This window comes from Tursiops truncatus, chromosome 16 (genome assembly GCF_011762595.2).
Source record: "Tursiops truncatus isolate mTurTru1 chromosome 16, mTurTru1.mat.Y, whole genome shotgun sequence".
NCBI classification, from domain to species: domain Eukaryota; kingdom Metazoa; phylum Chordata; class Mammalia; order Artiodactyla; family Delphinidae; genus Tursiops; species Tursiops truncatus.
In genome coordinates this window covers 39,827,048-39,854,837 of record NC_047049.1, presented here as the reverse complement: position 1 = coordinate 39,854,837, position 27,790 = coordinate 39,827,048, and the positions used below count along the sequence as shown (strand labels likewise).

Here is a 27,790-nt window from a genome sequence, read left to right as displayed (position 1 = left end):
TAAGCCTTGGCTAGCATTTATGTACCCCCAAAAATGCAAAATCAAGTTAACTAAGGAGAAATATGAAACAGTTTCCTTGCAAAAAATAAGTTGAATATTGATGTCTATGCATGTTTGAGTGGACTTTAGGTTAACTTTTATTATTTTTAAAGCTATTTAAAAAATTTTATTGTTGTTGGTGTCTTGTTAAAGAAGTTAATAGAAGTTTAAAATTGCTGTTCCTTTCCCTAAGTGGCTTATTATTGCTTTAATGTTTACTTCTACCAGTAAATCTCCTCTTCTAATTAGAACAAAGTAGGGAAGAGATTTCAAATAAATCAGTGTATTGGAAGGTCAGATCAAAAATAATATAGTAGAAGCACATTAGGATAAACCAGATATTAACTCACAAATCAGAATATTAACTTTCTGCTACATCCTGTATGAGGCATGGGACCACAACTGTTTTATTTATCATTTTATCCCGGGCCTCTACCACAATGCCTGGCGTATAATCTGTACCCAAAAATTAATTAACAGTAATATAGTAATACAGTATGATATAATGGCTCAGTACGGATGTTAACCCTGTTCCCTAGTGCCAAAATGATACATTCCCTAATAGGCATATTTACCTTGAATTTAAGAAAAAAACCATTAACGTAATAGGACACAATAAGGTAAAAAGAAACCCATTTGTCATATACAAGTAAGGCAGTGGGAATAAAAGACCTGAAAGGGCAGCGGGTACAAAGATATGAAGGTACCATAAGGATACAATTAGGAATGAGACTTCAAAGCAATAGTTTATAAAGAACTAGTTCTATTCTGGGATATCTACAAAATAATATACTGTCAAAAAATAACATGGCTTTCTGGGGACATTAGGGCTGTCTATAGCTGAGTCTGAAAGATGTTACCTGATGAAGGAGAGCCTGTGGGGTGAGATTGTAACAAATAAGAAAAGAAAAAGATGTCTAAAGGTGAATATTCAAAGGAACAAATATGCCTTTTGAATGTTATTAGGTCATTCACAGAAAATTGTAGTTTTTCTTTAAGTAAACATTTAGGGTTGGTAGAATACTTTTTTTAAATGATAGTTTGCTATACATAAATAGGAAACAGAAAATTAATTTTGAATAATAAAAAAAAAAACCAAATAAGCGCTAAAGAGACCAACTTTACTTGCCCTGAAAGGGCAAAGAGGAGTGTTAAGTGGGTTCTTTTTCTTCCCAAGACCAGGTAAGTCCTGAAAGGGATGGTTGGAAACTTCTGTTAATTTTGAAACCAAAGAGCAATGTAAAGGTAGAGGGAAAAGTTACTTTGGAAAAAATTCCCAGTGTTAGGAAAGATAGCCCGTCTGGAGAATGAGTGGAACAATCCAACTGACAGTTAATCTAGATTGCGACTATAAAATAACTTTAATTCTCTTCATTGTTAACAGCAATGAAGTGAATTCTAGGTGTATAGTTGTCTGATTGTGATATTCAAGTTAAACTAAAGCCTCTGCATGTACCTTGACAGGTACCATTTTTATGGTGGACTAATCCTATATCATTGGTTACAAATCTGAAACAGAGTGAGTTTCCTATTTACAGTCAATCACATGTAGATAGTGGGTTGTGACACATACTTACATTTTGAAATACAAGCATATGTAAATATGACTTCTATACTTTATAAAAATTGACTCTTCTTACAAACCATCACAGTCAACTACATTTTCAAAGACATGATAGAAATTTCGTAAAACTCTTACCGATCCCTGAGAATGGTCCAGAGCTCTCCACCTAGGCAAGCTTCCATCAACATATACAAATATTTGCTGTCCTTAAATGTTCTGTATAATCTGTGATTTGCAAACAAGAAAACAAAGATTATAAACGTTACTGTCTTTTAAAAGCATGTAAATGTTTTCGGTGCCCGGATTACAGTCTTGCTGTTGATTTACCAAGCTTGAAATCTTATTAAAAGAATGAGAAAGATCTAAATTCACAAAGAGGAAAAAGGAAGCGATGGCTCATGACTAAGATTTTCACACTGTAGGGGGTAGTCTCTCCTTTGAAATGGATTAATCCAAATGATTATGAACCAAGAGGGCTTCCTGGGGTTCCTCTAATTCCAATTTGGCTAACGTTTCAAGTGTGGCCTCTTGAGCGATATTTAGTGGTCATAAACATGCAGTGTGCATGGATATTCAGTAGGTGACACTTTAAAATATAGATGTGTATGACATTTATGCACTGTTCACTTAAATTCATGTGATACCCTGTTTTCGTCAAGTGCCGCTGGCAAATTAACTAGAAAAGCTTCTGCGTATTAAAAAAAAAACCATTGTCTTATCAGTGCTCTCAAAATACCGAGATGGGATAGTCACTTCATTTTTTAACAACTTCAGAAAATATGCAAATAAAGAATATTCAAGGTAAAATAGTTTGATTTTTGGTATTTTGTCTTTCATGCACCAGAGGTCTATGCAGAGTTCTTGGAATAACAGGATAAAAATGGAACATTAAGAACTCTGATATCTCCTTTGGGAAAAACATGTTCTTTTCACAGAATCTGATTCTCATTAAAAAAAAAAAAAAAAAAGAATCAAAATTTTAGTGTTTTTTTTTTTTTTTTTTTCCGGTACTCGGGCCTCTCACTGTTGGGGCCCCTCCCGTTGCGGAGCACAGGCTCCGGACGCGCAGGCTCAGCGGCCATGGTTCACGGGCCCAGCCGCTCCGCGGCATGTGGGATCCTCCCGGACCGGGGCACGAACCCGTGTCCTCTGCATCGGCAGGCGGACTCTCAACCACTGAGCCACCAGGGAAGCCCTAGTGTTTTTTTATTTAGTAAAAACTTTTTTAAAATCAGATTAAAAATTATGTTTCTTTGTGTGAATCAGATATGTAACAGTGAGTGCAAATGTGGTTGCTTTTCCACTTGGAGTTGGGGACTTGAGCCCTGGGACAGGGTCTTTACCTCACTATGAAATCGGAATGAGCCCCCTGCATGATCTGCTTCTCCGAGCGGATGTGCTCCTGCTGTCTCGTATCCACGATGTGGCGTTTCTTGAGAATTTTCATTGCAAAGGTTTTGGATTCTTCACTTTTCAGTTGGACCTTAAAGAAAGCCAGAAGGGAGTAAGTGAGGAAAAAAAAAACCCACAGAGTTAATATAACAGAATGCATTCTTAGCCCCAAATTAACAGGTGCATGGAGCACTGAAATGACACCCCAAACACCACCTGTATCACAGTAAAGCCTTGCTGGAGCTGGGTTTGAAATCCAGGGCTCACAGCTGTTGCCCAATCTCATTCCACTGGAACTGATGCATCTTCACTAACTGGATTGCCAATTAGTTTTGTGCCCACTGGGATTAGAAGAGGGAAAGTGTATTTGATTCTCATTGTATTATTTCATTTCATTTCAGATAATGTGTTTGAGTATACTTTACAGTTTTTCTCCTTCAGTCAGAAAAGTAAAAATAAAAACGAATTCCTTCTCCAGTTTTACTTCGAGTGTGGAAAAAGTAGGACCATACGGTCCTATATGCTTTTCCTCTTTTTAGTCCTCGTCCACAAACATTTCTAGAGTTATTTAATTCGGTGATAGACCCTTGTCTCTGCTGAGACTGAAAATTTGTGTACTGTTATTTCTTCTTTTTATCTCACAGTCTTTCCCTTCCATTAAAAAAAAAAATAGTAACAAGATTTCTTTCTAAAGACTTTGGAAACTACTTTTCTTTTCCTCTCAAATAGGCATGATGGCTTTAATCTTGTCTGACCTTAAACCTTACTCCTTAGTTATACTAACTGGGAGACCTAAGCTGAACCTTGATGTCCCCAATGCTTCCAAGCCTCTGTTACAGCCCCACATGGCTCTCGGTGGCTCTGGAGAGAGCTTGGGTCCTCCAGATGACGTTCCTCAGACAGGCTGCTGGTCTGTGTTCACTGTTTTACACAATATTTCAACAAGGTGACTTGCAAGGAAAAGAAGAGAGATAACTGAGCTAATCACTTAATGGCAATATAAAAGCGTTACCATTGAGTGTTCTCAAACCACAGAATTCTCAAGATAATACCAAACAGCCCATGTTTTTCTGAACTAATGAAAGCCTTGGAGAAATAACATGATAAGCTGTTCCTGCTTTTCAGCTGAAGTGTGGCTGTCCCCTCTTTAGTTGTGAACTGTTTACTTTAGCTGCAGGGATAGTGAAGGTCTTAAGTGTATTGCTCATGTACACATGGACAGACTGAATTCCATTGAGAGAACATTAATGTGGCAAGCTCTTTGGAAGAAAACACGAGGACACTTCAAATAAATAGGCCTCAGTTTGCTGCCAGCATCTGAGAATCTATATGACAGGTTAGAGGGGAAAATGGATATTTGAAAATGCCTTAACCAGCTAAAGGCCCTCTACTCCATTTGTGAAACTCTTTGAGATGACAGATGAGTGTGATACAAATGAATTCAGCTATAGTTCATAGTAAAATACAAAAATGTGAAAACCCACTTCTAAAAGAAATCTGGATAAGAAAGATGACATGAAAAATGAGCTGTGTCAGAGTACTAACACTCAGAGGAGAAGAAATCAGATCGTATTCCCTCTTTAGAGTCTGACCCAGGTAAATGACTGAAGAGTAGATCACACACCTAATGTACAAATTATGCTCTTTAGAGATGGTAACACACATTTTAACTGGTGCACAGGTTAGGAGGAAAGAACCCTGGCTTTAGGGTAACAGGTCTGGACTTAAATCCTGACTCCACTTAAGGCCTCTCTCAGTCCTCTTAGGCAGTTGAGTAACTGCTCTGAGGCCCAGTTCTTGCTGAGGATAACGCCACCTACCGTATGGAGTTATTGGGACCTTAAATGAGAAAGTGCCACCGCATGGGCATTCAGTGATGGTCTCTCTACGTGTACCTTGGGTAGATCAAATGTTGTCTTGAAAACAAGGCCAGATCATGTCACTTCTCTGTTCAAAACACTGCAGTGGCTTCCCGTCTCACTCATGGTAAAGACAAAGCTGTCACACAGTCCGACAAGGCCCTACATTATCTGAACCCCCATTCCCTGTAAGCCTCACTTCCTCCTTGCTCACTGTGCTCAGGTCACACTGGCCATCTTGCTGCTCCTTGAGCATAACAGCAAGCTCTTGCTTCAGGCCATTTGCACATGCTGTTCTTCTGCCTGAATATTGTCTCACAGTTATCCTCAGGGCTTGCCCTCTCAGTTCCCTAAATTCTCTGCTCAAATGTTTCCTAATCAGAAAGTCTCTCCTCACACCAGTCTGCATAAAAGAGTAATCACCTACTTCTCCCTTCCCTTTTTCAGTGTTCTCTATAGCTCTTATCACAAGCGAATGCACCAAATGTTTATTCTGATTACTTGTTTAGTATCCGTCTCTTTTCACCAGTCTGTAAGCAACCCAAGACTGGGGATTTTTTTGTCCACTGTGCCTGACAAAGGATAAATGCTCATTAAATGTTTGTTGACTAAAGGAATCAAAGAAAGGATGAAATAAGCCATGATGACTTATCACTGGCAAAGCCACAAAGAGAGCTGGTATCTCAGCTCCGTACTGTGTATCTCTGAGGTTAGCAGGATAAAAACAAGGGAAGCTATAAATGACGAGTATGTAGCATTTGCTCTTTTTCTTCTTTCCAAAACTGCCATTATTCATAAAAAAGGAAGAAAAGATTTCTAAATGCTGATGCTTCACAGGAAGTATACATGACAAATAACTATGTGATACAGCTCTGAATTTTCAGTCGTTATATTTACAAGATGTTTTCTTAACCTTGCTTTTCCTTGAATGACTAAAATGTGATATTATTCCCCAAAAGCCTACTATATTAGTAACATCATCTCTAGGATAATCTCATCTGGGTCTTGGGGACAGTTATCCATCTACATCTAAATACAAAATAAATTTATGAAGAGACAAAAAGAAATGTGTTCACTGATATGTTAACAATGGTTTTCTCTTAGGGAGATTTTTAGTTGATTTAGCTCTTTTTAACTTTTTTGAATCGCCCAATTTTTATACAATTAGCATATCTCACTTTTATGGTAAGTAAAAATAATGACTCTGGTCATGGAAAAAAAAATTTTAAGTCTCTTTTAAATCAGAATAGCTATTTATTATTGTCTGACTCTCTCAAAGGATCTGGTTCAGTGGAAACCACTCTATTAGAATTCCATGTATGCAAAGACCTTGAGAAGTTCTGTATAGGATAGCAACCTATTCAAGTTCGGGCTGAGCCACACTATTCATCTCCTTAAAGTACGTGCCATAATTTTTTCTTTCAATATAAACTCTCAGTGTAAGTTACAGCAATTTGTATTTCAAGAGCCTAAGCTATTATGCTTTATTATGAAAGTGTTTTCACAAAACTAATACATGAAAAATTTTACGGTGAAATTTAGTGTGCTTTTTATTTGTCCTGTTGGTCAAATTAATTATACCAAGTCCACTTGTGCCAGTTTGAGATGATGATGATTTTGTAGCAGGCCAGCTAGAGATATGACATAGATGCTGAGTGTGAACAGAGGAAGGCAAAAGAAGGGGAAAGGAATACATTTCTTCTTCTTGCTCAGGAATCCTTCCCAGCCTGGGTGGTTAGGCATGATTCCCAGGTTTGTCTTTGCAGACTATCCTAACCCCATCTAGATGTACAGGCTAATGCACTGGTTGAGAAGGTGAGCTTTGAAATTTGACTACCTTTGTTTAAATCTCAACCTTTTTTTTTTTTTGATTGTGATCTTGGACAAATTTCTGAAACTCTTTGTTTCCTCATCTGTAATATGTGGATAATTCTCTTAGGTTACCTGTGAACATGAAATAAAAGGGCCTATATATCAAACACAGTGTCTGGAACAGAGAACACATTCAGTTAGTTGCCTTTATTCTTTTGTGCTTCTTAGTTTAATGGTCTCTTCAGGCCAAAGCAATTTTCTCAAAATATGATCCACCACAGGATGAATGCCACTTTGTACCCATTCCTATTCCCACCCCATCCACTTCAGTTTTACCAAGGGAATAGTAGAGGTTTGAGAAGCTACATCTAAAAGATTGCTGGCCCTTGTACCATACTGGTTTCACTCTCAAGGTTTCTAGAAAGGAGACATGAATGAGAAAATGCTAATACTCAATATATTCTATGTTTTACAAGTAATGCTATGTGCTATATCAGAAATTAAAATTGGAAAAAGTTTCATTTACAGTACTTCAGTGTGAATCACTGTGTTGCCATTTGAAGGAATGTATCCTTGAGCAAAGTGAATCTTAATGTGGGAATTTTTGACAAAGATTTTGACACGTTCTTAACTATCAGGTTCTAGCTGGTGCCCAAATAATACTGACCTGAAGGTGAGAGGCAATGCCACCAGCATTATAAAGAGCTTTGAAGACACAATTGCTGGCTGTATTTAAATACATGCTTTCTTTTATCTGGGGCAGGTACTTGCTTTATAAAGGCTTGTCTCCTGTTGGACCTAATTCTTCGCTCTTGCGAGGAAGGAGGGTTATGATCAGAGCAAGGTTAAAACTAGCTCAGTGACAATGACTGGGAGCTGGTCCTTAGAATCTGTTTGTCCATTCATCTATTTAACTTGTTATTAACAGTTCATAGTTTATTTTGCACTGCAGATATCTTTTCATTATTTTGGAAGAAAATGAATTTCTGAACTATACTGTAATTAAAATGTTTTATTAAATATAAGGTTTGAACTGTCAATATCACTTGGCCTATTATTATGCAAAATTCCTTTGTAAACTAGTTCAAATTACATTTCCATGCACAACGAGAAAGGATGAGTCACTTAGGTAAGCTAATACTATAGAACAAAGATGATGAAGTGAGCTTAGAAAAGCTTATACAGGAGGAGGTGGCCAAGATGGCAGAGTAGGAAGACCCTGAACTCACATCCTCTAACAGACACACCAAAATTATAACTACTTACAGAGGTACCATCTATGAGAACGACCTGAAGGCTAGCAGAAAAGATTTTCTACAACTAAAAACATAAAGAAGGAACTACCATGAGACAGGAGGGGGGGACAAAAACACAGTATTGTCAGGACCCACACCCTTGGGTCAGCAACTCACAAATAGGAGGAATATCACAATCATAGAAGTCCTCTCCAAGGAGCGAGGGGTCCAGGTCCCATATTGGACTCCCTGGCCTGTGAGTCCTACACCTGCAATATGAGCCCCTATAACGTCTGGCTTTGAAAACCAGTGAGGTTTGTGTTTGGGAGAGCAGGAGGGCTTTAGGAAACAGAGACTTCACTCTTAAAGGGCGTGCACAAAATCTCACACACTCCAAGTCCCGGTAGTTTGAAAGGACCCTGGATCAGACCCACTTACTAATCTTAGGGAGCCTCTGGAGAGGCAGGGGGCAAGTAGGAGCACCCTTGGTGATGAAGACACTGGCAGCAGCCATTTTAGGGGGCTCATTCTACCATGTGGACACAGGCGCTGGCAAGTGCAACTTTGGAATCCTCTGTCTATCCTGATAGTGCTGGGTACTCGGCACCAGACCCAGGCTGGCACCTGCCCCAAGATGCACCCTGCCTCTCTGGCCCAGGTCATGCATACTGCTGTGTGGGGACTCAGCCCCACTACCAGTGGGACTAGCACCAGCTATGCAGGAAGCCTACCCTCCAGTGGGGCCTGCAGCCACTGCATGACGTACAGCCTTGGAGCCAACTGGCCTGGGTGGGGCAAGCCTGCTTACCAGCGCACCCACAGTAGTCAGCCCTACAACAACAGAAGTGTGCAAGTGGCCCACAGAGGGGCCTCCCCTAGAGCATACAGCTCTGCTAACCAGAGGGGAGTGTACTGCTGGGACACATAGGCTATCTCCCACATAAGGACACTTCTTCAAGATCAGAAAATATAATCAACATACCTAATACACAGAAATAAAACCAGAGACTTAGGCAAAATAAGGAGAAAGAGGGATATGTTCTGACCAAAGGAACAAGACAAAACCTGAGAAAAAGAACTAAATGGAGTGCAGATAAGCACTCTACCCAGTAAAGAGTTCAAGATAATGTTCATAAAAATGCCCACTGAGCTTGGGAGAAGAATGGCTAAACAGAGAATTTCAACAAAGAGTTAGAAGATATAAAGAGAACAAAACAGCTGAAGAACACGTTAAGTGGAATGAAAAATACACTAGAAAGAATCAAAAGTAGATTAGATGATACAGAGGAATGGATAAGTGATCTAAAAGACAGAGTAATGGAAATCACCCAAGCTGAACAGAAAAATGAAAAAAAGGATTAAAAAAAAATAAGGATAGTTTGAGGCCTCTGAGACAACATTGAGTGTACTAACATTCACATCATAGGAGTCCCAAAAGCAGAAGAGAGAAAGGGACAGAGGACTTACTTGAAGAGATAATAGTCAAAAATATCCCCAACTTAGGGAAGGAAACACATCCAGGTTCAGAAAGCACAGAGTCCCAAACAAGATCCACCCAAAGAGGTCCACACCAAGACACATTATAGTTAAAATAGCAAAAACTAAAGATAAAGAGAGAATCTTAAAAGCATCAAGAAAAAAGAAAATAGTTATGTACAAGAGAAATCCCATAAGGTATCAGCTGACTTTTGAGCAGAAACTTTGCAGTCTAAAAGGGAGTGGCACAATATATTTAAAGTGATGAAACGAAAAAAACCTACAACCAGGAATACTCTACCCAGCAAGGTTATCATTCAGATTTGAAAGAGGTAAAGAGTTTTACAGACAAGCAAAACCTAAGAGTTCAGCACCACAAAAACCAGCTTTACAAGAAATGTTAAAGGAACTTCTCTAGGCAGTAAAGGCCATAATTAGAAATATAACAATTATAAAAAGAAAAAATCTCACTGGTAAAGGCAATAGATCAACTACTTACAAAGTTAGCAGGAAGGTTAAAAGACAAAAGTAGTAAAATTATCTATATTCACAGTAAGTAGTTAAGGGATACACACAAAAAAGATACAAAACATGATGTCAAAAAAATTAAACAGGAGAGGGGAAGTAAAAATGTAGAGTTGTTAGAATGTGTTTGACCTTGAGCTCATCAATGTAAAATATTACTATAATAATATATATGTTGTTATATATGAACCTCATGGGAGCCACAAAGCAAAAACCTGTAATAGATAAACACACAAAAAGAGAGAAAAAAAATCCAAACATAACAGTAAAGATTCTCATCAAATCACAAGGAAAAAGAGCAAAAGAAGAAGAGAGGAACAAAAAAGAACTACAAAAAGAACCAGAAAACAATTAACAAAATGACAGTAAGTACATACCTATCAATAATTACATTACATATAAATGGACTAAATGCTCCAATCAAAAGGCATAGAATAGCTGAATGGATACAAAACCAAGATCCATTTATATGCTGCCTACAAAAGACTCACTTCAGATCTAAAGACACACACAGAATGAAAGGGAGTGGATTGAAAAAGATATTCCATACAAATGCAAATGAAAAGAAAGCCAGGGTAGCAATACTTAATATCAGACAAAATATACTTTAAAACAAAGACTATAACAAGAGACAAAGAAGGGCATTATGTAATGATCAAGGGATCAAGCCAAAAAGAAGATACAACAACTGCAAATATATGTACACCCAACTTAGGAGCACCTAAATACATTAAGCAAATATTAACAGCTATAAAGGGAGAAATTGACAGTAATACAATAACAGAAGGGAAATTTAACACCCAATATATCAATGGACAGATCAGACAGAAAATCAGTAAGGAAACACTGGCCTTAAATGACATATTAAATCATATGGACTTAATATATACAACATTTCTTCCAAAAACAGCAAAATACATGTTCTTTTCAAGTGCACATGGAACAAATATCCAGGACAGATTACATGCTAGGCCTCCAAACAAGTCTCAATAAATTTAAGAAGACTGAAATCATATCAAGCATCTTTTCTAACCACAATGGTGTGAAACTATAAGTTATCTGAAAGAAAATAACTGCAAGAAACACAAACATGTGGAGTCTAAAAAAACATGCTACTAAACAACCATTGGGTCCCTAAAGAAATTAAAAAGGAAATCAAAAAAATACCTGGAAACAAATAAGAATGGAAAAACAACAATCCAAAATCTATGGGATGCATAAAAGCACTTCTAGGGTAAAGTTTAAAGTCATACAAGCCTACCTCAGGAAACAAGAAAAATATCAAATAAAAACATGTAACCTTATACTGAAAGGAACTAGAAAAACAAACAAATCCAAAAGTTAGTAGAAGGAAAAAAAAATACATATGAGAGCAGAAATAAATAAAATAGAGACAAAAAAAAAAACTCTCAATGAAACTAAGAGCTGGTTCTTTTAAAACATAAACTGTTAGCAAGACTTATCAAGTTAAAAAGAGAACCCAAAAATAAAATCAGAAATTAAAGAGGAGAAGTTACAATCAACACTACAGAAACACAAAGGATCATAAGAAATTACTATGAACAATTATATGGTAATAAAATGGACAACCTAGTAGAAATGGATAAATCCCTAGAAAGATACAATATCCCCAAACTGAATCAGGAAGAAATAGAAAATATGATCAAACAATACCAGTAATGAAACTGAATCAATAATAATAATAGTAGTAGTAGTAATAATAATATTATAATAAAAAATAACTCCCAACAAACATGAGTCCAGGACCAGACGGCTTTAGAGGTGAATTCTAGAAGACATTTGAATAAGACTTAATACCTATATTTTTCAAACTACTGCCGAAAATTAAAGAGGAAAAAAATGTTTTGGAACTCATTCTACCAGGCCACCATCACCCTGATACCAAAACCAGAAAAAGATACCACAATAAAAGAAAATTACAGGCCAGATATCACTGGTGAATATAGATGCAAAAACCCTCAACAAAAATATTAGCAAACCAAACTCAGCAATACATTAAAATGATCATAAACCATTATCAAATGGGATTGATCCCAAGAATGCAAGGATGGTTAATGTCTGCAAGTCAATCAATATGATACTCCGCATTAAAAAATTGAAAAATATCATCTCAATAGACGCAAAAAAATCTTGTGACAAAATTCAACATTGATTTATAATGAAAACTCAGCAAAGTGGGAATAGTGGAAGAATACCACAATATAATAAAGGCCATACATGACATAGTGACAGCCAACATCATATCCAACAGTGAGATGCTAAAAGCATTTTCTTTAAGGTTAAGAATAAGACAAGGATGCCCACTCTCACCACTTTTATTAAACATAGTACTGAAAGTCCTAGCTACAGCAATCAGGCAAGAAAAAGAAATAAAAGGAATCCAAATGGGAAAGAAGCAGTAAAACTGTCATTGTTTGCAGATGAGATGATATTATATATAGAAAATCCTAAAGACATCACCAAAAAACTATTAAAACTTATAAATGAATTTGGTAAAGTTTCACAATACAAAATTAATATACAGGAATCTGTTGGATTTCTATACACTGTCTGATAGTTCAGATATCAGAACTATCAGAAAGATAAATTAGGAAAACAATCCCATTTATAACTGCATCGAAAGAATACCTAGGAATAAATCTAACCAAATAGGTAAATAATTGTACCCTGAAAACTAGAAGACATTAATGAAAGAAATTGAAAATGACAAAAACAATTAGAAAGCTATTCCATGCTCATGAATTGGAAGAATCAGTGTTGTTAAAATAACCGTACTACCCAAGGCAATCTACAGGTTCAATGCAATCCCTAGCAAAAGGCATTTTTCACAGAACTAGAACAAACAACACTAAAATTTGTATGGAAACAAAAAAGACCCTGAGTAACCAAGGCAATCTTGAGAAAGAAGAATAAATTTGTGGGGGTGGGGTGGGGTGGGGATCATGCTCTCTGATTTCAAACTATACTGCAAAGCTACAGTAATCAAAACAGTAGGTACTGGCACAAAAACAGACACAGAGATCAATGGAACAGAATAGAATGCCCAGAAATGAACCCACACTTATATGGTCAATTGATCTACAACAAAGGAAGCAAGGATATACACTGGGGAAAAGACAGGCTTTCCAATAAATGGTTCTGGAAAAAAGTAAACAGCTACATGCAAGATAATCAAACTGACAACTTTCTCATACCATGTACAAAAAATAAACTCAAAATGGATTAAAGACTTAAATATGAGTCCTGGAACTATAAAACTCCTAGAAGAAAATATAGGGAGTAGGCTCTTTGACATCAGTGTTAACAATATATTTCTCAATATGTCTCCTCAGGGAATGGAAACAAAAGCAAAAATAAACAAATTGGCTATACCAAACCAAAAATCTGTTGCACAGTGAAGGAAACTATCAACAAAACAAAAAGTTGGCCTATTGAATGGGAGAAATATTTGCAAACATCACATTAATAAGGAGTTAATATCCAAAATATACAAAGAAACCATATAACTCAACATCAAAAAAACCCCAAACAATCTAATTAAAAAGTAGGCAGAGGAACTGAATAGACATTTGTCCAAAGAAGACATACAGATGGCCAACAGACACTTGAAAAGATGCTCAACATCACTAATCATCAAGGAGATGCAAATCAAAACCACAATGAAAATCCACCTCACACCTCTCAGAATGGCTATCATCAAAGATACAACAAATAACAAATGTTGGTGAGGATGTGGAGAAAAGGGAACCCTCATGCACTGTTGGTGGGCTTGTAAATTGGTATATATAGCTGCTGTGGAAAGAGTATGGAGGTTCCTATAAAAAATTAAAAATAGAACTGCCATATGATCCAGCAATTTCACTTCTGGGTATTTACTCAAAAAACCCCAAAACACTAATTCCAAAAGATATGTACATCCCAGTGTTCATAGCAGCATTATGTACAATAGCCAAGATATGGAAGCAACCTAAGTGCCCATCAATAGACGAATGGATAAAGAAGATGTGGTGTGTGTGTTTTATATAAAATAAAATATTACTCAGCCATAAAAAAATGAAATCTTGCCATTTGCAACAAAATGGATGGATCTAGAGAGTAGTATGCTAAGTGAAATGTCAGACAGAGAAAGAGAAATACAATATGAACTCACTTATATGTGGAATCTAAAAGCAAACCAAACAAACAAAACTAAAAGAAAAGAGACTCATAGACACAGAAAACAAATGTATGGTTGCCAGAGGGGAAGTAAGTGGGGGTGGTAAAATAGGTGAAGGGGATGAAGAGGTACAAACATCCAGTTATAAAATAAATAAGTCAGAGGGATGTAACATACAGCATAAGGAACATGGTCAATAATATTGTAATAACTGTATGGGGACAGATGATTACTAGGCTTAACTTCAGTGATCATTTCATAATGTAGGCAAATATCAAATCACTATGTAGTACACCTGAAACTAACATAATATTTGTACATCAACTATATTTCAAGAAAAGAAAAGAAAAGCTTACACAGGAAACCTGGGTTCTAGTCCTCGATCTTTCACTAATAGGTTTATGTTTAGTCATATAATCTTACTGGGCCTCAGGCCACCTCTCAGAAAATGAAGGGCCAAACTAAATTACATCTAAGGGTTCCTTCCAGCTGGAAGATTCTATGAACCTGAAATTTGACATAATAAATATGCATTGTGAAAGCACGTTCATTATATTTAACCTTATGGAAACAGCCCAACAAACCTGTGGCAATAGCTTGGGCCAAAGGATAAAGGGGGAATTACCCAAGTAACACAAAGGTGGCATAAGGAAGCATGATGATTCACTCTGGAAGCATCACCCTGAGTTTACAGCACATGCATATTCTCCTGGGATGTGGAGGTTTTATTTGCTCTGTTCTCTCAAGCCCAACGCGTAAAGGGGATCTGCTTCTTAACTGTTGTATTTTCTGTGTTACTAATTGTCAAAGAACATGCGCTGGATAGAAATAGTAGTAGCTTTCCCAAGAAGAGCACTAAAACAGACTCCAAGGCATAAGGAAATCTAGGCAGAGTCATCCTAATTGTAATAGCTGGACAACAGCAAAACAGGAATGGCAAATATTTTCTCTAAACAAACCAGCACACAATTTAATCAGGCAATCCATGTTACATGGGATGGCATAAAATCATTTCTTTATTTTGGGCTGTCTTTAAACAGGGAGGAAATAGATTTCTAAGTAATCCAGGAACAATATGGCCATGGTCTGTATTGTAAAATTTAAGTAGCTCACATTTAATCCAAATTGAGGTAATTTATGGAATTCATGACAAGGCCTATAGTGAAAAGAAAAGTTCTATAAGTGAAGATGGAAAGAAGGAGGGAGGAAGGAAGGCAGGCGGGGTGGCGGGGGAGGGAGGGAATAAAGGAAGGAAGGGAAGGAAAGAAAGAGAAAGAAAACCCTAGACTGAGAAAAATGTATAGGTCCTATTCTATAAGATAAACTGTGCCAAACTGTGGGAGTATGTTTTTCTCTACTCTGGTTACAGTTCTCAACCAGATTCACCAAAAGAGGCAAAAGACGCATAATAAAACTTTAACAACCAAGTAAACCAGCAAGCCAACTGTTAGACCCTCTAGACATGTATAAACACTAGGTTGTTCTGTCTCCATCATTTTGCAATACTCCCCTATTGCCAGACAATGCTTCACAACCTATCAGATACTGGCCTCAAACTCCATGTTCAGGAAACAACTTAAACAGCTCTGTTCAGTAGCAGTTGGGTACAGTAACAAAGCTGAAGTAGGGTAATAAAGGAGCCATAAAATCACCATAAACTTCAAAAAGAAAAAAGGCATGAAGTTGCTGTGTATTAAACACCTTTGTATTCAGATCCATATTGAACTAAATTTACAATTATACATGTAGAAAATAAAAATATTTAGTGTAAAACAAAGTTTTAGTGTAAGAAAACATGCAGTAAAAAAGGCTAATCTTTAGAGAGAGAGTAAATTAGTAGTTGCTGGAGCTGAGGGTAGGAATGGAGAGCATTTGCAAATGGGCCACAAGGGTTCTATTAAAGTGATGGAAATGTTCTAAAATTGGATTGTGGTGGTGATTGTACAATTCTGTGGTAAGTAGATTATACCTCAAAAAAGCTTTTAAGGAATTTTAAAATAAGAAAAAGCCAGAAAATATGTGTATCTATATTTTTTAGTTCTTGTCTTTATTGATTGTGAGATAGGTATATTTTTAATTTACATTTTAAGGAACTAAATGTCAGAAATGTTTTTCTTTCTATGCTTATCTTTACCCCTTCAATAAAAGTTCCCCAATTAATCAAAACTGTTTTTCATTTTTACTCTAGTTTCTGTAAACTATTAACATTTTTATAAAAAATTTTATTCTTTTTTATGACTTCTCTATTTGCTATATATTAAAAGTCCTAAATTCAAAGAAGTCCTCATGTCCAAAAAAAAGGTGGGATCATGGGTCATTTTAAGCAAAATGTACATAACTATCACACAATTCTTAAAACTTATCTAGTCAAAATAATACATATTTGCTGGGTAATGTCTTTTATTATTTTAATAATGTACAAACTACAATCATACCCAAGTTCATAATATCTGGAGCCTCATTTTCCTCACTTAGAGAATAAAACCACATTATTTTATAGTCACAGATATTGTAAGACCAAATCAGATAGTGTATGTGAAAGTGCTTTGAAAATTAAAAAGTGCTATGTAAGAATTACCATTATTACCATGACTTCCAAGATATGTGGGAATGCTAATTAAAATGGATACTTATAAATAGTATTTTCCTGTTACAATTCATAATTAAATCTGGTTTTAAATTAGTTGTTCCAACCACCCGAATGAAATAGAAGGAACAGGAAAAATTAATGTCTGAATTTAAGGAAGTTTTTTTTTCAAAGAGAAAGAAAAAGCAGTGTTATTGCTCTAATGCAAATAACTTTTTTGGACATGACATACTAATGTGTCCAAGTATTCAGGAAGAACCGACTTAACTACATTACTGAAAGTGACATCTTTTAAGGGCACAGAAAGCTTCTATTCTACAAAGTAGTATTGGACTGTACTCCTCAACATTTCCTAACCAAAAAAAAAGAATTCTTATGTGAGAATTACTTTTCTCTGTGTAATAGTACTATAAAGTTCAGGAAACATTAACCATAATCTTAATTATAAACTTCTGTTTTCAATCTGTTGTTAAAACCTCTTTTCTCACTAGTTATCCACAGTTCTATTATTTACCTGTCTCTCTTCATTACACAATAATATCACAGATTTCTTTTCCCTAGTCAATGTCTAAAACTTAAAAAGGAACCACGGCATCTGGTTTGTTCCATAGGATACACAGGGAGGAACATAGGGAACTTGTCACCGTCTGCATGATGCATGTCCAAATGACACAGAGAATGCAAAGGATGGACCATGACTTGAATAGCGATGTCAGAGTTGGGAAACTATTCAGCCATGAGCACAGGGGCATGGCCCTGTTGTACGATTTTATAGTTAAGACTTTATGTGTAAAATTTATTTCATAGATAGCCACTAAGTTATCTATATTAATGGTGAGGTATATCAATTTCAGAACAAAGAACCTAGAAAAAGTAGCTTTTTAAAATTTATTTTATCTACTCTTTTTCGTTTAATCCCACTTGCCATTTGCACAAGTGATAATCAGGAGACAGTCTCTGCTTTTCATCCTTGTTTTCCTTCCCAGGGTCACCTCAACTTCTTATCAAAATGTAACGCCATTTTCTCTGTAACTTGCCTTGAGACCTAAAATTCAGTTTTACAGCTAGTGATAAGAAACATAAGGAAATATCTGTACCTTTAAATTCAAATTCAATTAAAAATATGTGAAGCAATTTTCATAGAGAAAATAGTTTTCATTTTAATTTTTTAAAAAGACGTTTAACTTTTAGTTCAGAGGCAGATAAGAAAAAGAACTTCATACTTTTCTGTTTTCAATTACAACATGAACAAAAGTTTGGACTATTTTATAGAAATCATTTGCAAAGGAAAGAGCGCTTGTGATTTCCCTTAATAGGGAATTAGCACTGCTACATTTTGACTCAAAAGGCTACCTACATTGATTCAAGATTGTTTCCTGAAATGTGAAATTTAAATACACCATTTCTCTTCCCTACAGTACTTGTGTTAAATAAACCCTATTTCATTTTGTAGGGATATTAAAATTGATTTTATTACCTATGATGCACTTTAAATTGTTTTCCTTCATAATCAAATAGTTTCTTTCCCTTAAGATTTAATTTCTATGCATAATCTCACTCATATAAAGAAATACTACATGAAATAGTTTAACTGTTGAATATTTCACATAATTCAACTTATTCTAATACTTACAAGCACACTTATAACTTAAAACTTCACATAGATGGAGTTGAGTATCGTAAGCTGACACTTAAACTTCTTTCATTTATTGACACAGTGAAGATTTAAAATGAGTTTAAATGATCTAGAGAGAATCGTATATGGCAAAATTCAACTCTCTGAGATGTGAACAGATTAATTTATGAGAGGTTTTGCATTCTAATCACACTTTTGAGATGTTAGACATAAATAACTTTATAATTTTTTTAAACTGTTACTGGAAGACTTTTAATCAAATGGCTTATAATCAGATCTTAATGTCCTAATATATGCTATATTCAAACTTCACCCTTTCTGATATTAATAAAAGTATAGCTTCTTTCTCTGTTTTTCTACTTCAAAATTTTCACAAGATTTCGTACTTCACACGTAGTTAAGCCAGTTCAACATGTGTTTACTGGTTTTTTGCTTATGCTAACTTATCTACGAAAAACAGTCGCATTAAACATTGAAACTGCTTTGTTCATGAAGGTGGAATCTGAGATTGCAGCCATGACCAGACAGTGGTTCCCATTGGTTTAGCTTGTTACTTTTGGGGTATTGATGATCTCCCCACTCTTACTGTGAATTTGCAAGGCAGTTAACTGAAGCTGGGGCTAAGTACCAAGCCATCTGGCCCACAAAATCTCCTGATTTCTTAGCCCAGTGTTTAGCCTAATATATGGTATATGTCAGCGCAATGGGGGATGTTAATATGAAGGACAGAATATGAATTAGCAATAAATTAAATGTATACAGCTGATAAGCTACAGTGAAACATTCAGAATCATCTTTTTTATATTTATTTCTAGAAAGCAAGATAAATCATTTCATTTTATTTAAGAGGACATGGCTATTTTCAACATTACTAACATACACAAGGAGACTGTTCTTCCCCTTCACGGAAGGGATCTCTCTTTGAAAGTGTTTACATAAAATTTTCAGGGACGAGGAATACATCTTGGCACAAAGTAAACTACCTTATTCAGAAGAGAAATTATGATGTTTATCTTTGGGAGCACTGCCACCTCAAAAGAGCCCTTCTAGTCACCTTATAGTGTATTCTTTTATTTCATGGGTGGAAGTTGAGAGCTGAGTCTGTGTTTATTTGCGTTCTTCTCTTGACCTAATGCCCCCCAATGCCCAATGCCTTAAAGTCTAATCTCCTTTAAGAATATAGTACAGTTATACCCTATCAGTTGGTTATCTAGTATTTCTCACTGCTCCCTCACACAACCTCTAGTCAGGCCACTTGCTTTGGTGTCCTGTGAAAACACGTGGCCTTCTGTGTTGTAAACTTTTCCTGGAATGGCCTTTCCCCCAAATGGCCTTTTCGCATCTGTTCATTTAAATCCCAACCTATTCTCTAAGCCCTGGCTCAAGTTCTGTGTCTTCTCAGGGCCTCGCTACATCATCAGCTCCAAATGCTCTCTTTTTGAAATGCTGAAAACCCTTCTTCATGATTTAGAATTTAATGCAATACTAAAGGATTTCACTTGCTATTTTTCATATGTATTGATCTTATCTTCTTACGTAGGAGAAGGCAAGATGTTCTTTGAGGGCACAAATCACACATGATCTTGCTATGTCCCACAAAAAATATTTAGGAAATTTTTTAATAGATAAACTTTTACTGAATGTGACGTGACCATAAATTCACTGGATTAAAAAAAAAATCAAATTTATGTCACAGAAAACAAAAAGGTGAGTGACCAAACTGTTAAGTGGTGATAAGATAAGTTTTGGATGAACTGTTTTAAGCCATGGAAAGACATGGCCAGTGCCTTCTAGATTTACAATTGGCCCTTAGTATCCTTGAGGGATTGACTCCAGTCTCCCCTGTGGATACCAAAATCCTTAGATGCTCAAGTCCCTCATATAAAATGGCATAATATTTGCATATAACCTAAATACACCCTCCTGTATACTTTAAATCATCCTTAGATTGCTTATAATACCTAATACAATGAAAATGCTATGTAAATAGGTATAAATACAGCATAGGTAATATATAAATAGTTGTAAATACAGTGTGAATGCTATGTAAATTATTTCTGGTGCTTGTCAAATTAAAGTTTTGCTTTTTGAAACCTTATCGAATATTTTCAATCTGAGGTTGGATGAATTCATGGATGGGGAACCTGTGAATATTGAGGGCCAACTGTGGATTGATCTTTCTAGAAAAACATGAAGGTTTAGAGGAGGAAATGCTAACATTTTGCTTTACTATAGAACACTAATTTCAAACACTTTTAAAGAAAAATATTCATTTCAATAGATGGCTAGTGTATAAAATTCCTGTAATTTCAAAAGATGTATAAGAGTGTGACTGTTCGATTTGTTGTCGTTCATTTAGTCTAAACTGTATTCCAGCTATCGATGTACTAAAGAGAATATATTCTACAGTAACAAGATGAATTCATGCATATTTTACCTTATTTGTATATGTCAAAGCAGAGATAAATTTTATTACCTGTGATTTCTGCTTAGAAACTATCTTGTGGTTAGATGTTTTAGAAGTTGCAGTATACAGGCATACTTCATTTTATTGCGCTTCATTTTTTTATCACACTTTGCAGATACTGCATTTTTAACACATTGAAGGTTTATGGCGACCCTGTGTCAAGGAAGTCTGTCGATATCATTTTTCCAACAGCATTTGCTCACATCGTGTCTCTGTGTCACATTTTAGTAATTCTCACAGTATTTCAAACTTTTTCATTATTATTATATTTGCTATAATAATCTGTGATCAGTGATCTTTGATGTTACTACTCACTGAAGACTCAGATGATAGCATTTTATAGCAATAAAGTATTTTTTTAATAAAGTATTTTTTGATTAAGGTATGTACATTGTTTTTTTAGACTTAATGCTCTTACATGCTTTATAGACTATAGTATAGTGTATACATAACTGTCATACACATTGGGAGACCAAAAAATTCCTGCTACTTGCTTTATTGTGATACTTGCTTTATTGCAGTGGCCTGGAATTGAACCCGCAATATCTCTGAGGAATGCCTGTATTGTGACTGCACCTATTATGTTCAATTAGCATCTATCAAATTGGATTTTTATTAACTATCTGAATAACTTATTTTCTCAGAAATCAACACTATCACAATTACTAATGTGTGTCAGTTTTCATTCTTTTGAAGAATAAATATAAATGAGGATGACATATTTAATAATAATCCACGTAGGGTATTTCTAGAGAAAAGGCTATGTTAAAATGAGGCAATTTTGAGTTTTCAACCAGCACAGAGTGCTTATTCACCTTGGCTACAGAGGACACAAGGCCTTAGGATGGGAGGGTTTCCCAGGCATCCTCTGCAGCATAAATCACAGTGGGCACAAATGGCAGTGCTGTCCAGCGATCCCACAGCTATTCTGTTTCACTGTCATGTGGCCTGGCAGTAAGAAGCTCTTGAAGGGTTTTCGTCTCATGTGGGGTTTCCCTTTGGCTTAGGCTTTCCCCTTACATAATGACGAAACAAAACTCTGTGACTGAGCAATAGGTGTATCACCTAATTTCTTGCTTAATCATCTCTTAGTCCCTATTTTTTTGAGTTGCTTTACATAGCCTTCCACGTCACTTGCATGTGACACACAGTGACCAAGCAGCTGGCAAAAATGCCAGGAGAGTGGTATGGAAGCCCATATGTACAGCACACAGACCCTGTTACACAAATGTGATTGTGAGTGTGGCAGAATTCTTACAACTTGCTACCACATTGCCCCCTCCTGGGCAATCCGATCATGGGATTGTGGCACAGGAGAAAAGACCTTTGTCCTCCATTTGGCAAGAGCCAGGCCCTTATTATGCCCAATCAGGGTGCCATGGTTTAAGAAGATTGTGGAGAAAGACCCTTATTATGCCCAATCAGGGTGCCATGGTTTAAGAAGATTGTGGAGAAACTGCATATGATTTAGCACCAAAAACGATTTCCTGTTGAGAGGTTAAGAGGTGGGGCTTTACGATTTAGAAGAGAAATGGGTAAATAAGAGCAGACTACTTCAGGTACACAAAGGTTTAGTGTGAGGAAGACTGAAAACTGTTTCCCATCTCTACTCATGACAGATCAGAAAGTAAGGAGCGTTAGTGGTTTGGGGGAATTTAATAGAAGCTATCACTGAAGGTCATTTGAACACCTTAGCCTCACTCATGTATTGGAGAAATGCTTGTATTCTCAGCACTTGGCCTAACAATGGGAGAAAAAAGAGTAAAATATTTCATTCCCTTCCTTTTCTATGGGTAGAGCTGAAAATGATAGTTATCATTAGAATATTTTAATAATAATAACAACACTGCCAACACTTACTGACCTATGATACGTGAGGCACTATTTGGGGACTTTAACTCATTTAATCTTTGCAATGCCTGAGGCACACAGCCTATTATTATCCTCCTTTTAGAGATGAGGAAACTGAGGCCCAAGAGGTTTAAGTAAATGACTAATCACACACAGCTGGTAAGACCTCAATCCAGACAGTCTGATTCCAGAGCTCTAGCTTTTAGCTACCACGTGATACTGTCTGATCTTTATTTTTTCCTCCACAGATATTTTAACACTCAACTAGGAGCCGCAAAAGAGAAGACAGAAAAAAGAGTCTCTGAAGGTTCGACAGAAGAAGAGGTGAATAGCAGATAATCATGGCATCTATTCCGTATTTATGTCTAAGACAGGTTCTTGAATTCTAGAAGACTTTTCTTAAAAAACAAACGTGTACCTATGATAATAAAGTGACACTTGTCTGATTTGATAATGGTGGCTGTTGGTGGTAATAAGAATCTAAATATTTTTAGTAGTCAGAACGATAAAAAAAAGAAAAAGTCTAGTTTAAACATCAGTAGTTCTGGGCAAAAACAACAGCTCTTTCAGTGACCGTGTGGTCTTAGGTCACTTATACACATTATTCATGACTTAGCTCCTGTGAAATGTGGCTTATGCCTCCTATGATAGCTCTAAAGGCAAAATTATATACTGGATATGAGAGCCATCTGAAGATTGTAAAGCTGGGTTCAAATGAAAAGCTCGATGATTTTAGTAAGAAAGTAATACTAATTTATTAGTAAACATTATTAATATCAGTTTATTAACAAACTATCCTGCAGTAGTTTCATTTTACGAGAGCAGACCATAACGCTTGAGGTTATTTATGGCAACGCCTTGATGTCGATCCCTCTGTCTTAGAAATGCTGCCTCCTCTAAGAAATCTTGCCCCTCCACGCACTGGGCACGTGCTTCTCATACTCTGATTATGGGTTTACTTATTAGTTTGCATGATTGTCCCTCCTAGTGGACTGTGAGTCCCTAGAGGCAGTGGCTATTTTCTGTTAAACTGTGTATATCCCAGCAGAGAGCTCACTACATAAATACATAATAAATTGTGTAGAAAGAATATAATCCAAGAAGACAGAGATTATGTTTTCCATATCATTCTTCCTATATTTTATCCAAGTATGGTGCTCTGGTATATGAGGCATTGAATTGCTGAATGAATAGATTACATATTTATTATTTAAAGCAACTGCTACATAGCATTCCTAGATTAAAAAGTTTGACTTGTACCAATCTACTCTGAAAAGCAAGCACCTCTCTGACAAGGGCAAAGGAGAGTAAATTCGGAATGTGACCATAAAGCAATGGGACTAATTTTCACTTGTAATTTGTAAAATCCATCTCCTTATTTTAGTCACGTCTTGTAAATTAAGAGAATTACCTAGATGTCTTATAGCTTTAATGAGTAAATCATATATTTTAAAAAAGCTGAGTTCTTTAGCTGAAGGTATCTCCAGCCAGTGTTAAGGGAAGCATCACACAAATTCAGTGAAACATTTTACGGCTCTAAACCTTTCTTGTCTAATATTTAAGTAAATAACATCATTCTGCCCATCAAAGTCAGAAATCCCAACTACAGCACAAATGGACAAATACAAAAATAGTGGTAGGTCAATCTACTTTTATGGAAGGGGATTTCTCCTACTGCCTGATGGCAACAGTAACTATTTACTGAACTGTACACAGTCTCAGGGAGTTCCTAACGTACTGTACTGGTGTCTGATATCAGGGACTCCTCCATGTTCAGGAGAGGTGGACATTAATCTACATTCTCAAATATGGTTTTTATCCGCACAATCTGGAATGCAGCAACTCAGTCACAAGAGTACATTTTTTTCTAATTTTTGTTGTAATATGTCAGTTTTTAAATTTATATTTTAAACAAAGGCACAACAGAACATGCTTTCATTTGGTTCACACCATATTGATGCCATGTGTTTAATGTATGAACTTGTGCCAAAACGTCTTCTTCATCTTCACTTAGCTGTGTGTGTATACACACAAATAAACATGTGTGTGAAATAAATTATATAAAATATTCATACCATATTTTCTAATACAGTTATATATATGTGAGTATAGATATGTACTATAATCTAAATAGGTGCTTATAACTACAGAATAACTACAACACCATTTACTTAATTTTTAAAGCAGTGGTGAGAATAATTATATGTATATAGATAGATATATAATACATGTAAATATACCTCATCTCCCTTTATATATATTTAAATTTACATTTTAGATATTGTGATTATAGATAGAGTGCATAATTAAGTTAGTGAGCACTGCTCAGAACTAAGGAAGTAAATAAAGATCACAGAAAATCAGCGGGTATTAAGTGCTTTATGACTCCTCCTCATTAAGTAAATGTGTTTACCTTTCATTTAATATGCAGAGGTTTTCTAAAAAGTAAGTTGGTGTTTATTTTATTTTTCATTTACTGATTACATAACATATTTCACTTTGTTGCAAACTCTGTTGTGCTGAAATGAGAGTATTTGGTACCAATTTAGGAACAATAATGATTAGAGAGAGAAGAAAAGAGAAATCTTAATCTAGGAGAAAAAATTAAGAAGGAAGACAGGACTCTCAAAAGCATTTAAAGAGCAATCACCTACCAGTTCTACTCGTCCGAAACCTCCAACTCCAAGGGTGTCAATGATGTTGAAATCAGACAGCTTCAGGTTGGCGAAGAAAGCAGCTTCAGCTTCATATCTGGAGTTTTTGATGCGAAAAAATGGAAATTTCTTAGAGGTGGAAACACGAGTACCACGTACAACTGTACCGGAATGACATGACTGTGAAACAGGGTTTACCTGCTTAAACTCCATCTTGCTTTTAGAGTCTGCGTTTTCTCACACTCATAATTTTTTGGTCCCAGTTGTGCAGAATAACATAGATTTGCACTTGTATTTCAGAGTAGAAAAATACAAAGTACCCACTGCATGTCAGTCATGTGACTGATAAATCCAGTTATCAAATCAAATTTACATCTCAGTGTTTTTCTATGCGTCTTCTTGTGAGCACAGATTGAGTTGTTCTTTTTTGGTTTTGTTTTGGATTTTTTGGTTTTGCTTGGTTTTGTGTTTGCTGTTCAGATTTTGGATGGTGGTTTCTCATCAGTTTCCCTTATCCACAGGCTGGCAGTGGCTCCTATTAATGTTTATTAAAAGCGGCAAGATCATTGAGGTCTCTGGAGTGAAATCACGGCCAGGTTTTATGAAAACAGATCCGAAAAGCTGAGGACTGATGTGAAACTGTCTGAAATGGATGATTTCTGAAGCATATTCACATTCCTAAAAAGTGTCTTCCCTTCATTTGTGTTTACCCACTGACTCTCAGCTAGTAATTCCAGTCTTTATGCTTGCCAGTTTCTTAGATGAGTGGGGTGAAGGAGCACAGACTAGCCTCCAAAAGTTTAACTCTAGGCACATGCAAATTGGACACATGCAAGTGGCCAAAATAAGCTTCCCCTGATGAGACAAGTGAATATGAGCTGCTTAAAATATCTCCTTATTAAAGCCCCTACTATTTTTAGAAAGGGCAGTAAGGCATAAAGATGATGACCCTCCCACTCACTAAAGTCAGGTCAGGGAGTAATTCAGCTGTCTCAGAAATAAAGTATTTGAAGAGCTATGTGTAACCCATGACCTTCAGCCAGGCGGTACCTGATTCAGTAGTATGCTATAGATAGACATGATGAACATGCTTGAAATAGTGACACAGTTTGTTTATGTCAGCTTTTGGATAGAATCATTCACAGGCATGTTTGGCCTTAAGCTGTGTAACATTTTAGCTATTTCATTATAATCAAACACAAATTCAGACTCTCCACTTGGGAAAAATGTAAAACAGTTATCTAGGTGAGCTTTCAACACTCTCCAATTTACAATGACAATTCTGGTTTTTAACACATTAATTCTTGAAAGACTCACAAGATGGTAAACAGTGTTTCTCGTTATTAGCTGATGATGGGAAATCAACTCTCTCTAGTTAACCTCTATAAACAAGACTGCTAGGCATTCTGAATGGTATCTATAGATTTCTCTCATTAACTACACAATCAAGAGATCAACATAGCACTTCAGGAGATGGTTTACTAGAATGGAACATAAGCAACAAATGTGCATTTCTAGCATTCCAACTGGCTCACAGCTTTTGGAAAATTAAAACTCCATCCCATTTAAAGGGCCAGTGACAGAGTTCACTCCAACAGGTGTTTAAAAAGGACACCTGCTGGGATCAGACGCCCACCCCCCCCACCCCCGCTCCACCATGATAATATGTAGGTGTTCAAGAATTTCCGGCAGTCAAGTTCTTAATGAGATTGTTTCTGAATAATATGTGCTTGCTGGATTTAGAAATCTCAGATTGAAGGGGTAAACTCAGACTACTCTGACACCATTTTATATATTTAAAGTATGGTGTTATTACTTATAGCTCTTGAAGACGCACCTCCCCCCAAAATCCTTATATTTGGGTTCTGTAAAATTAGTCTGGAAATGTCTAAACAAGTCATCTTCAGCCATTTGTTGCACATCAGAACTTCCTGAGCATCTTTTAGAAACCACTTAATCTGCGTCCCACCATAGATCAAGTTGATCAGCAATCTCTGGAAGGAGTATCACGTATGTATACACTTTTACAGCTCCTTGGGTGATTCTGATGTACAGTTAAGGGTTGAGAACCATAGTTCTAACCCCTCTGAAAGCCTCAGGAGGTTCCAGAGCCATAGAAGAATTTTGGGTTGGATTAAAATGATCCAAGGAAATCAGTAGCTGTCCAATGAGTCTGGAGTGTGATGCATTCATGGCAAAAGTACTGGGGACTCATAACTTGGCCTTGACTCCTGCCCCTGTTGTCCTAGACCCATAGGAATGAACAATAGCTCTGTAATGGCTAACACAGCTTTAAAAAAAAAAAAAAAAAAGCAACGTTGATAAAAAAAAGACAGATGCAGAATGCAAAACTTTGCTAATTACTTTGCTATTATTTCTAGGTGAATTTTTAAAATACTTCCTAGTTGGGTGATTTTTATGGAGTGGTTGGTGAGATGCCTGGCTCACGGGCCCAGCCGCTCCGCGGCATGTGGGATCTTCCCAGACCGGGGCACGAACCTGTGTCCCCTGCATCG

The 27,790-nt window shown here is 36.3% G+C and overlaps 1 protein-coding gene and 1 long non-coding RNA gene across 4 annotated transcripts in view; one reads left to right on the top strand and one right to left on the bottom strand.

The window, feature by feature from the left end:
• LOC117308450 (uncharacterized) overlaps positions 1–26,483 on the top strand; it is a 108,456-nt gene extending 81,973 nt beyond the window's left edge. For both annotated transcript variants that reach the window (XR_004522437.2, XR_012327009.1), the window contains 2 exons: positions 22,869–22,944; positions 25,796–26,483. This is a non-coding gene — a long non-coding RNA (uncharacterized lncRNA). The remainder of the gene's footprint in view (positions 1–22,868; positions 22,945–25,795) is intronic.
• Positions 1–27,790, bottom strand: part of PRKG1 (protein kinase cGMP-dependent 1) — a 1,078,644-nt gene that overhangs the window by 20,158 nt on the left and 1,030,696 nt on the right. For both annotated transcript variants that reach the window (XM_033841580.2, XM_033841582.2), the window contains exons 10-12: positions 25,275–25,371; positions 2,947–3,086; positions 1,739–1,828 (exon numbers count right to left, since the gene is read on the bottom strand). In XM_033841580.2, coding sequence (XP_033697471.1) covers positions 1,739–1,828; positions 2,947–3,086; positions 25,275–25,371 — 327 coding nt within the window. The remainder of the gene's footprint in view (positions 1–1,738; positions 1,829–2,946; positions 3,087–25,274; positions 25,372–27,790) is intronic.